Genomic DNA, 12791 nt, shown 5'->3' with positions numbered 1-12791 from the left:
GACAATTTTATAAATTGATATCGTTCTGCTTAATAAATATTGAACGTGTATTTTAGGTCATTCTATATAATTAAAACAAATTTGTTTTCAGCTGAAATTTTCACAAATAGCCCCATATTATGATCATTATATATATTATATGACATAATAGCTCAAAAGACCTCTATTTTATAAAAATCAGTATACTCGTATAAGCTAACATTCTTGGTCTGGCTAGAGCATAATGATAGCCGTCAACGAATTATGCCACTAAGGTTCAGTGCTATAATTTATTCAGTAATATTAACGATATGTTGCAAGCCAGCAACAATTAGTTTTATTTAGATGGCATGAAAGGAAATAAATTTGAAATACAATTACATATTTTAATTTTAATTACATTCTGAAAATGGAATTGGTATTTAAATATCTAATTAGAAAGTATTTTTCTAATGAGTGTTTTGAATACTTCTAATTACATGTAGCATATATAAATAATACATAGCATAAAGCTTATTTGAAAAAAAACTTATTAGACTAATTTGACAAGAATACATAATTTCCTGAAGAAAATTATATATTTCTGAATAAGTTTACATATGAACAATATGATACTTCCAAACGTTTCAGTTAAAATCGTTCTCAGAGAAGGGCACTTACTATAATAAATTGCAAAAAGAACATTTAGTTCTTTTTGCATTATATATTAATAATGAAAATGTTTTAAACACTGTGTGTGTTTTGATAATGTGATCTGTCAATATTACAAATACACAAAAACTAAATATTCAAAAATGCGCAAGGATATTTTTAAAATTTTTATTTATATTAAAGCCAAGTACGTTATTTCCTTAGCTCTGTTTATTATATAGGTACTCATGGGTACTCATAGGTACACCTATGAGTAAAACATGCTGCAAATTTGTAAATAAGATAGTGTTATTTGGGTATTTGGGTATCATCCTTGGGATAAAATAAAATCCTCGGCAAAGACTAAGCATTTATTTTTTTATTTTTCCGCCTTTTTGACTATTTGCTTTTTGTTTGGTAGCTATTGACACACTCGAATTATTAAAAAGAAAAAAATCTTGTTATTTTTTGACGATGACAGTTAAAAAATAAACATTTCTTTTACAAAAAAAAATTAAAATGTACTTTCAAAAAAATATTGGAAAAATAAAATAATGCTCTCTTTTGTAATGATCGAAGGAGGTTTTGTGCTATATTAAAAAGTAGGAAGTAACTTTTACACTCACTGTGGCGACGTATGTATGTCAGAGGTCCCGTCGATAAGGCACGTTCCTTGTGGTACTACTACATTTATGTTATTGATCTGCCGTTACTTTATAATCACTTTCCCAAACACAATTAGTGTACAGATAGTATTTTTCAAAATTAGTTTACTTTATTAAAAAAAAAAATTAAAACAAAAAAAAGCTAACCATATTCAATCGATTTACAGGTTGTTTGCAATCAGACTGTATGTGATTGTACTGGTCTTAAAGGAGACCGTGGAGACCAAGGCTATCGAGGAATACCAGGTCCTCAGGGTGATTATGGAGAGGATGGACCTGAAGGTCGTATCGGAATACCAGGAGAACCTGGCGAATGGGGCCAGCAAGGTGACTACGGCGATAAAGGAGAACGGGTATGAATTTATATTTGAACGGTGTATTGGAACTACGCTATTGTTATAATAATATTAATGTTCTTTACATGTTTCTAAAATATATAATTCAACATTGTAACATGTAACATTTTTTCAGGGCATTGATGGACCTTATGGAGTGAGAGGATATACCGGACCCCAGGTAATTTTAATAATTAAAATTAATTGTATTGATGATGAATGAGGATTTTACACTTACGTATATGATTACCATATTTTTAAATTATTTTGGTTTCTCTAGGGTCAAATCGGATTAGAAGGTATACGGGGCTTAGCAGGATTAGATGGATGTAGTGGTGTAGATGGTGAAATGGGAGCTCCAGGACCGCAGGGGTACCCGGGGGATAGAGGGTTGCCTGGACCATATGGAGAAAAAGGTTTACAAGGCTTAGCTGGAGAGGGAGGCGTAAATTCAAGAGGCGCTAAAGGAGACCAAGGTGATTTCGGACGACATGGACTCAGTGGTCCTCCGGGTCCAACTGGATGGAGAGGGGATAGTGGCCCGCCAGGGGAAGATGGTGATCAGGTATGACGCTTAAAAATGTAATAAACTATTTCAAATGTATAAATACATTATATTTGATATAACAATTTTTATTACTTAAGGGACCCATGGGCTATCGAGGAGAAGTAGGATATAGAGGGGATACCGGTGATGACGTTGTGGGCCCGCCAGGAGAAAAAGGAGATCAAGGAGAAATCGGTGAACCTGGAAGACCAACAGAAGTCGTTTATATCGACCATGTACAACAAAACTTTACTATCTTAGCAAAAGGAAATAAAGGTGATAAAGGATATCAAGGCTCTCAGGGAGTAAAGGGATTGAAAGGAGAAATAGGTTCTACAGGTGCTCCGGTAAGCTATATAAATTTATAATTTTTGCAAATAGTCTTAAAATTGTCGTTGACAAAATATTTAATGTATAGACGTGATTGTCATAGCAAACATTCACTTACTCATTTAGTAATCTTCTATTTTTATCATAAAAGGGACGATATGGAACCAATGGACCTCAAGGATACAAAGGTGACCAGGGCGTTGAGGGCCCTAGGGGTAAAACTGGTTATCGTGGTAAACCCGGACCTCTTGGACCGAAAGGAGACAAAGGTTGGCCCGGATACGATGGACCTAATGGAGAAGATGGTCTTCCTGGACCAGTTGGAGAGGATGGTAAACCAGGTATACCTGGTGAGCAAGGGCCAATGGGAGAACCAGGAATTTATGATGAAAGATTAAATGAACCACTATTACCTGGCTCAATGGGACCACAAGGACCAATTGGATTTGCTGGTCCTACAGGACTTAGAGGCGCTGATGGTGTTCCAGGATTACCTGGTATAATGGGCCCACCAGGGCTGCCTGGTACTAAAGGTCTTCCTGGTAGAGCAGGGCCACCAGGAACCTCTGTAAAAGGAGAACCTGGAGACGATGGATTTAAAGGTTTGCCTGGACCTATGGGCCCAATGGGCAAACCCGGTCTTCCAGGTGTTATGGGGCCTAAAGGTTTTAAGGGAGCAACCGTAGTAGGTCCAGATGGAGAGGGGGGTGAACCAGGAGTAGATGGATTGCCAGGCTTAAGAGGCGATAGAGGAGAGGTAGGGTATATGGGACCACCAGGTTATCCCGGACGTGGTGTAACCGGTGTTGGTCCGCCAGGAGATGATGGACCAATAGGTCGCCCAGGAGCAGTTGGTGACCCAGGAGAACCCGGAAGGCCAGGCTTTCTTGGATATAAAGGAGAACGTGGTGACGATTGTCCTTTCTGCCCATCAGGTATAGATATATTACTACTAAAACAGTTACAAAATATAAGTATTTTATAAAGTTATATATTGAAATAATAAAAGCATTTAAAGAATTCCTTTATTTTTCTCCAATAATGGCCAAAAAAATGAGAAATAATTATTATTAAGCTACATGAATATGCCGTAACGTTGCAGTAAATATAGTTTTTGATTTAAGGTCTACCTGGAGCCAAGGGACAAAGAGGAGATGATGGTTTTCCTGGCCAAAAGGGTTACCCAGGATTTGAAGGTTTACCTGGCCCTCGTGGTCAAAAGGGACAATCTGGTTTACCAGGCTTACATGGACCACCAGGTCCAAAGGGTAATAAAGGCCAAGCGGGTATGGCCGGGGCACAAGGACCGAAAGGACGGAAAGGAATGCTTATACAGCCGCCACTCTCGTTAACTAAAGCTGAACCTGGACCACGTGGTAACCCAGGCAAGTACATACAGAATAATACATCAGAAAACTTGAAAAAAGTTTTACTTTATCGTTTGAAAGAGTAACTTCCTAATAATAAAGGTGCAAGTGCTTCTCGCTAGAATTTGGAAATATGCCGAAATACTACAATGATAATTCAAAAGTTGTAGAATTTAGTTCATTACATATATGTACTTATATTTTTTGAATAACATATCATTTTGAATTAAAAATATGTACCTCTATTAACTTAAAAAATTGCAATTATTCCCATCTTTGCACGAGTGAGATTTATTTTTAAAGTAAATAATTATATTATTAATAAATGTATAAGCTGTAGTACTCATGAATTATGTCGTTTTCTACTAGTGATATTTTTTTAGAAATGGATCATTAGTTTCAGAGATAAAAATATACAAATTATACCTCTTTAGTCTTTATAATATAAGTATAAATTAAAATCATGACTAAAATCTAAACATAACAGGAACATTTTTAATAATTTTGTCATTCTAAAATTACACATTTTTGCTGAAAGCATCTAGCAACGTGCAAGATTTTATTTTTAACTGAAAACTACTAAAATAAATACAACATCAATGAATGTTATTGTATATACAATAACATTCATTAAAAATTAATTTATATAATATGAAATATAGGTTTCGATGGCAGTCCTGGTTTTCGCGGCGATCCTGGTTGGCCTGGACCACCTGGCCCTCATGGTTTCAAGGGTCTTAAAGGGTTAATGGGTGATGAAGGGTTTGCTGGCTCACCTGGGCGTAATGGATCTAAAGGCCGAGATGGATTACCTGGATGGGATGGGACAAATGCTGATGTACCAATGGCTTTTCTTTTCGGTGAAAAGGGAGATAGAGGCATAAAGTAGGTACAAACGTGTAAGGTATCTTAGACGAGTTAGATTTCCTTATAATGTAGCAGTGTATATTATTTAGAAACCAATAATTAAAAGTATTTTAAGGCATAAGTCCTGAATACCGATTTCCATATTTCGAACTTCTAAAACTTTCATGCTTCATTTAATCCTTAGTACGCGAATTTAAGATAATCCTTTCTTAGTGCTACGATGCATATGAAATTATGAGCAAAAAATATTCCTGATAGACACATCTTTGTAGACTGTGTGTTGTATGTCTGTCAGTTAATTTATTTTTTTATTGAGACAACTAAAAATTTGAAAGTAATATACACCGACAAACTATTTGTTACAAATTATTTTAATTAAATTACTTGACTAAAAGATTCACCATCAATATTAGTACTAATAACAAAAAAATATCAACTGACAAATCAACCAAAAAATCTATCAGTAATATATGATGCTTTAATATATTTATCGTATATTTCATTTGTCACCGGTTATAGTACTAAAATACGAGCTTTGTCGGTTTCGGTTAATATTTGATTTCGATTTTCTATCAGGGGAGAACGTGGTGAACCTGGAGAAGATGGTCTTAAAGGTGACGCTGGAGAAGCACTTGGTTTTGAAATCAATTCAAAGGGACAGAAAGGAGTAACAGGACCACCTGGAATACGTGGTATGAATTTTATAATATTAACTATAACTAAATCTTCCATTTTTTTATCCGTCCGATGAATGATGAATGAAGTGGTCACCACCACCAATAGCCGTGGTAGCCATAATAAATTTAATACACCTTGAAATCGGGCATTCACTACATAACTTAATAACAAAGATGTTATATGTCTTTTGGGGTTATTGTCTCACAGGTTCATTCACCCTCCCAATCGCAAAATTTGATGGCAACCACTAAGTTGCTTTGTGTAAGGCTTACACAAAGCCCTACCATTATATTATACGTTTATCTTTATTAATCAAATATGGTATAACTCACAACGTATATATATGTATATACTACTGGCAAATTTTCATGACTTTATTTTTTTATATATAAAAAAGTATAGTCTGAATGTATAAAATAATGGCATAATATTTCATTTTGAAACATTCATAAAGTATAAGAATCTTGTTTAAAATTTTTGTGCACAAAATAAAAAATAATATCGTTTAATGACGTAAACGACTAAAAAAAAAGGTTAAAGTTAAAATCTGTCGATTTCTTATACTATTTATAATATTTAATTATAATATTATTTACTACTACTTAGATTAGATTATAGTATGATGAGTGATTGTTATAAAAATATTTTGAATTAAATAGTATATTATTAATTATGATATTATATTTTCAATACCATATAGAGCAACATACAATTTGGGTCTTCTCGGTTTTACCAATATATTTACAACAAAAATTAATCTAAACCTAAAATAGACAATAATTAGAATTTAATTATTATAACTTAAACAGATCAAACAGCATTCATCTGTAAGAAAAAGATTATTTATTATTCTTAAGAATTATAGGCTTCACATATATTAAATGCGTTGCCCTGTGTCCCAGGTTTTCCTGGAAGAAAAGGAGAAGTTGGAGACATTGGATACGGCGGATTCCAAGGTCGAAGAGGAGACATGGGTCTCCCAGGTATTTCACAACAAGGGCCTATAGGTGCTAGAGGATTCCCAGGTGATAAAGGTGACACTGGTCCCTACGGAGAACCAGGTAGTCCAGGGCTACAAGGACCAACAGGATTCTCTGCAGAAAAAGGAAAGAAAGGGTCACGTGGAGATGTCGGTTACTCTATCATATATGGTGAACGAGGAATTGACGGAACAAAGGGAGATGCGGGAGATGAAGGCCCATCTGGATATCCGGGTTCACCTGGCCGAGCTGGTGTAATGGGACCTAAAGGAGAAACCGGAGTTCCCGGAGATACTGGTCCACAAGGTCCCTTTGGACCTCCGGTAAGTGTTTTTTATATCTTATACTTGTTTTTGTAAAAAAGTTTACAAGTTAAATTATAATTGGTAAAATAAGACATCGCTGATAGCATTCCTATGTTCAGCTCCAAGAATGAGTGAGCTATTTTATTATGTATGCAAGGGACCAAGCCTCTCCAATCTCATTACTGATACTTTCGATAAACAGTGATGTTTTAAGCCTATTGATAATAATAGTATACCAATTCTTAATAATAGTTTAAATATGGTTTAGTAAAGTTGTCAACTTACCATCAGATAGTTAAATTGCCCATCTTTGATATAGTATCCTATTAGATATTTTTTATCTTTAATGATATAACTATTATTACTGTTTAAATTTTATTTTCTAAGAAAATTATGTAGGTAACGGTTAATATACCGTTTTACAATTATAACAGACCTAGACAGTAGGATTCGGAGCTACTTATGATTTTAATTGACAATATAACAAAACAAAACTTATCTTTTATAACAGGGTCGAAAGGGTCAACCAGGAATAGTTGTACAAGGAGCTCGTGGACTACCAGGTATCCCTGGAAGACCCGGATTTATTGGCATAATCGGTCAACCTGGCTTACAAGGAAACCACGGTTTACAAGGTGATGTTGGGCAAAAAGGAACAAAAGGCGAAGCGGGCCTAATTGGAATAAGAGGGTGGACAGGTGAACGAGGTTATCCGGGTATTGTCGGATTTCAAGGATTTATAGGAAGACCTGGAGTTCATGGAGAAACTGGGGAACGTGGTGTAGCAGGTATTACAGGAAACAGAGGCTTACCAGGTAAGCCAGGACTACGTGGATTACAAGGAATTAAGGGACTGCATGGTGATGTAGGTATTCCTGGTGAAGATGGCTTAGATGGATGGCCAGGAGTGAAAGGACAAATGGGAGATACAGGTTTCACGGGTCTTCAAGGTATGCGTGGAGAAAACGCTTCTAAAGGTATGAAAGGTGAAATAGGAAACCCAGGTTATAGAGGACTCGATGGAAGACCGGGAATTTATGGTCCAAAAGGAAGAAAGGGTGATAGAGGAAGTCGTGGATTTGATATAAGAGGACGTGATGGACTTAAAGGTCTACCAGGTAACCCAGGAATACCGGGTCGACCAGGATTAAAGGGAATTAAAGGACAAGTTGGCGATTACGGTGTAGATGGTCCTAAAGGCCCGACTGGAGATAAAGGTTATGAAGGCCGACCTGGGCAACCAGGATTACCAGGATACATTGGTCCTAAAGGCATACAAGGAGGTATAGGTTTTAATGGAAGACCTGGACTGAAAGGCGATTATGGCGATAGTGGCGAACCTGGTCGGATGGGTGTACCTGGATTCCCTGGCGATGTTGGTTTACCTGGACTTGAAGGAATTAGAGGTGACATGGGTCCTAAAGGAGAACGCGGTGACATAGGTCCAAGTAGTTATTCACCAGCAACAAAAGGTGAAATGGGTGATATAGGAATGGAAGGATTAGAAGGTTTACCTGGAGATACAGGAGATGTAGGTTATACTGGAATTAAAGGTATTAAAGGTGAACAAGGTGACGTAGGGTTTCAAGGAGAGTTTGGTGATGATGGACTTCATGGTCTTAAGGGACTTGCTGGAGATATTGGTCCACCTGGCTTACCTGGTCTTGATGGAATTAATGCAGAACAGGGCGAAAAAGGTAAAAATGGAATAGACGGTCTTCCTGGATGGCCAGGTTCAATGGGACAAAAAGGTGCTCCGGGTGAATATGGAGTTGATGGCCCGGAAGGAGCTCCTGGTCCACCTGGATTGAGTTTCCAAGGACCAAAAGGTATGACAGGCAGTGATGGTCGCCCCGGAAGACGAGGAAACATGGGTATACCTGGAGCTCGTGGTATGGAAGGAAATCCTGGTTTCATGGGACCTAAGGGCGAAATTGGTGAACCTGGATTTGCTATAAGCCCTAAAGGGGAAAGAGGTGATTATGGTATGCCTGGATTTAATGGCATAAAAGGTATGCGAGGAGACAATGGTGAATCTGGCTTAAATGGCTATCGAGGTTATATGGGAGAAGTAGGTATGAAAGGTCTAATAGGAGACGAAGGTGAAGAAGGTTTACAAGGATATCTGGGTCTTAAAGGTATAAAAGGTGAAAGAGGCGACACTATCCTCCCTCATGAAGTTAGCCCTGGAGAACAAGGTGATATAGGTGTAGCCGGCTTAGATGGTCGTGACGGAGTTCCAGGAGCACCTGGAAGCTTTGGCCAAAATGGTATTCCCGGTTTTAAGGGTGAAATTGGTGATTTGGGCGAAGTAGGACCTGTTGGTTACCCTGGACCTCAAGGAGAGCAAGGCCTAATAGGTCGACGAGGAGAAATCGGTTTTGATGGATCGCGTGGAGTACCAGGACTTCCCGGAACACCAGCTCCCCCACCACCAATACCAAAATCGAGAGGTTTTTACTTTGCAGTCCATTCACAAACAAGAATGATTCCTCAATGTCCAGCTGGGACATCACCTATGTGGGATGGATTTTCACTGATACACATAGTTGCTAGCGCCAAGGCACATGGTCAAGATTTAGGTAAGTCACGAATGATTGAAAGCATGCTCATTAAAACATTAGCTCTTACTTCAGTAAATTTCAGGCTATTATCTTTTATTCTCTAGTATGGCCTGGAATCCAAAACTTAGAAGCTGAATTTTGTGACAATAAAAAAAATCAATAAAATCAGCTGTAATAAAATTTATTTTGGTTTACCTAAAGTAACAGCTTGTATATGAGCCGTTGCTGGGCTAAAGCCTTCTCTCTTTTTCAAGGAGAAGTATTTTAGTCAGTAATAGTTTTTTTTTTAACTAAACTCTAAAAAAAGCAATGTCCGAAGTTATTGCAATGCGAGCACAGGAAAGAAGGACAAATAGAGGATCTACCATAAAATCTATCAACAACTGAAGAGTCGTGTAATATACATTTGTAACATATTCGTTTTGTTATGTTGTTTATTTTTAATAAAAAAGAAAAAACACAACTACAAAGACAATTCCTTACAGGTGCCCCTGGAAGTTGTTTGCGAAGATTTTCTACCATGCCTTTCATGTTTTGTAACATTAACAACGTATGTGATTTCGCCCAAAGAGAAGACTACAGTTTCTGGCTATCTACACCGGAACCTATGCCAATGGCTATGACGCCAATTCAAGCTAGAGATGTAGGGTCGTATATATCAAGGTGAGTTATATAATTTAAAAAGTTGTACAAGTTTGTTTAAGAATGCAATAACTCGATGCCAATTGCAGCATTCGTTTTTCATAAACAAGTAGGTAAGTTCCTCTTATACCAGGGTAAAGGTGGGCAAAAAAAATTCGAACACCATGTGTAGAGGGCGCATGACTCATGATGGTCAAGTCCTAAGGTCAAATATTAGTGAAGCGCCCCAACATGGAAATATGTCTTTGGAGGAGATTGCCTAACAACATTTTATCGAATCGATTGATTCGATGTTTGTGCTCTATGGGGGCTACACTTAAAATGTGTTTATTAATTAATAATTTATATTTTCACCTCTTCTAACAATAAAAATGATATGAAAATATATTGTTAAAGATGTCAAGTATGTGAATCATCGACGAGAACCATAGCTTTGCATAGTCAAAGTAACGCGGTGCCAACTTGTCCGAACGGCTGGGAAGAGTTATGGATAGGATACAGTTTCCTTATGGTAAGTAACAATATTTGATACGTTTCGTTTTTATTTAATATACCTTTTTATTCTTTTTGGTAGAATACAATGGATCCAACTTAATCTTTCTCTCCTGGCAATGATGTCTGTGTTTGGTGTCGGGAAACCAACACATTAGCAAAAACAATCCCATATATGGTTGGGGTCAGGCACGTGGCCCGACCTTAAAATTAAAAATGTATTTTCTTTCATATTACAAACTGAACAAACTTAAGTAAATATAATAACGCAAAGTCAATCAATTTTACCATAATTACATAAATATGGTGGGATTGAATCGTGTACTAGTAGTTTTTCCAAGACCCTTTAAATATCAAATCGTCCCTATTTATAAACCACGTAGCAAAAATCGTTACTATTAGTTACAAGGTAAAATATTATGCATTTATTTCCTTTTATTTAAATGAAGAAAAATTACCTTAATGATTAGCCTAAAATACAATGTTTGCATATATTATTTATGAAAATATTCAAGCGTTTCGTTTGTTATGTACCATCATTCATTTTGTTCATTCAAATTGTTCATTTGGCATATTTTTGGATTAATTTCTAATTATATATCTTGCATTGTAATTTTTTGATATCATAAATAAATAATAAATATGAGACAACATCACATACATTGTGTTATGGAAAATCAGGAGTAATTATGGTAACACAAACACCCATTACCAAGACGACATAGATAATTAATGGTAATCTCCATTCTCCATCGACTGGTCCGGGAGTCGAACCCGGGACCTCGGAGTGGCGTACCCATGAAAACTGTTGTACACACCTCGAGAGGTGGTCGACCGACACGACCTCCGTGGTCTACTATCAGTATCATAATACTTACAATAATAATATGTCGTTTTCAGCACACTGCTGGAGCAGATGCAGCGGGTCAGAGTCTAATATCACCCGGGTCATGTCTCCGCGAGTTTAGAACTCGACCGTTTATTGAATGCAACGGACTCGGCCGGTGCAACTACTTCGCTACGGCAGTATCATACTGGTTGTCGACCATCGATGACAACAGAATGTTCTTAAAACCAGAGCAACAAACTTTAAAGGCAGATCAAGTGTCTAAAGTCAGCCGGTAAATATATTTTTTAATTACAAACAAACGAATCTCATATTTCTTAGCAATATTATAAATTGAATAGCAATAAAAGATCATATTATTATCTTAACTGTTATTTAAAATTAATTTTATTTGTAACGGTTCATAGTTGAATCATGTTCCATCTACAAATATAGTTATAAAAAAATGTTTAAATTACGATTACTGGCACAAAAACTAATATAACCACTGTCACCGCAGTAGGTACCCACCGTACAATGCTCAGTTTGGTGGTTTAATGTTTTCCTTCACTACCGAACTAGAGTTTAATTAAGAATACAAAATAAACACATGAAAAGTTAGTGGTGTTTGCCGGATTTGAACCCGCAATAATTGTTTAAGTTTCACTGGTTATAACCACCGGCTCATGTAGTTTCCACATTTATCTATTACCAACTTACATTAACTAGTCTTTTTGGATTTCTTACATAAGTACCATATAAAAGTTCTTTTTTTAAAAATACTAAGTCATGAAAGGTACATTGTCAAATTAAATTACTTAAACTAAGAGCTTGCGAAAGTGTTTTTATCCTGATTATTCCACGTTCTCTGTATTCAGATGCGCAGTATGTATGAGACGACAACCGGGCCCGACGGCGAATACAGCGTATCAAGGCAGCGCCGGGGCAGTGGAGGCTGTCCCGAACGAGGCACGTCGCCGACCGTTCTACCGAGGCAGACATCGCCCAGGCGGCCAACGTCATATTCGTGGCAGAGCTCGCTACTAAATAGGCTATTACTCATGAATTTTACAGTATAAAATAGAAACTTACAAGTATAGGTGTCCTTAAAACTTATGCGAGTACTTAGTCAATAAAATATGAAGGTATTTATGCTTATTGTGCCACTTATATACAATTAAAAATAAACGAAAAGTCATAACAATGTCGATACGCATTTAAATAAATTTAATTTAATTTTAATAAAAATAAAATGTATTTAAGGAAAATCTACATCATATTCTCAACGATTTTCATTCAATATTTCGATTAAGAAATTTGAAATCAGTTCAGTTATGGGCATAACGTAAAAACATAAATTCAGAATAGTATATAAGTGAATATATATCAAAGGCAGTGTTTGCATAAGCAGAGTTACAATTGCACCGAGGCCTAGATATAGATAATGATGAATTATAATAACCATAAACAATTATTTGGTCATCTTTACTAACAAATGACAGTAACATAAAGAATAAGGACTGTAAAAATTAAACACGGTAAAATTAGATCTACTTCTGATGAAAAAATTAAACTTATACAGAC

The 12791-nt window shown here is 36.4% G+C and overlaps 1 protein-coding gene across 1 annotated transcript in view; it reads left to right on the top strand.

The window, feature by feature from the left end:
• Nucleotides 1-12791, top strand: part of LOC124531240 (collagen alpha-1(IV) chain-like) — a 27549-nt gene extending 14758 nt beyond the window's left edge. The window contains exons 2-15 of the mRNA XM_047105739.1: nucleotides 1442-1627; nucleotides 1746-1790; nucleotides 1890-2174; nucleotides 2255-2503; nucleotides 2638-3421; nucleotides 3611-3871; nucleotides 4516-4738; nucleotides 5297-5412; nucleotides 6301-6701; nucleotides 7195-9265; nucleotides 9733-9910; nucleotides 10286-10400; nucleotides 11282-11502; nucleotides 12086-12791. Of these exons, the coding sequence (XP_046961695.1) occupies nucleotides 1442-1627; nucleotides 1746-1790; nucleotides 1890-2174; nucleotides 2255-2503; nucleotides 2638-3421; nucleotides 3611-3871; nucleotides 4516-4738; nucleotides 5297-5412; nucleotides 6301-6701; nucleotides 7195-9265; nucleotides 9733-9910; nucleotides 10286-10400; nucleotides 11282-11502; nucleotides 12086-12254 (5304 nt within the window). The 3' untranslated portion in view covers nucleotides 12255-12791. The remainder of the gene's footprint in view (nucleotides 1-1441; nucleotides 1628-1745; nucleotides 1791-1889; nucleotides 2175-2254; nucleotides 2504-2637; nucleotides 3422-3610; nucleotides 3872-4515; nucleotides 4739-5296; nucleotides 5413-6300; nucleotides 6702-7194; nucleotides 9266-9732; nucleotides 9911-10285; nucleotides 10401-11281; nucleotides 11503-12085) is intronic.

The sequence above is a fragment of the Vanessa cardui genome, chromosome 7 (genome assembly GCF_905220365.1).
Source record: "Vanessa cardui chromosome 7, ilVanCard2.1, whole genome shotgun sequence".
Lineage (NCBI taxonomy): Eukaryota > Metazoa > Arthropoda > Insecta > Lepidoptera > Nymphalidae > Vanessa > Vanessa cardui.
The sequence above is the reverse complement of the archived record's forward strand: the minus strand, read 5'-3'. Positions and strand labels throughout refer to the sequence as shown.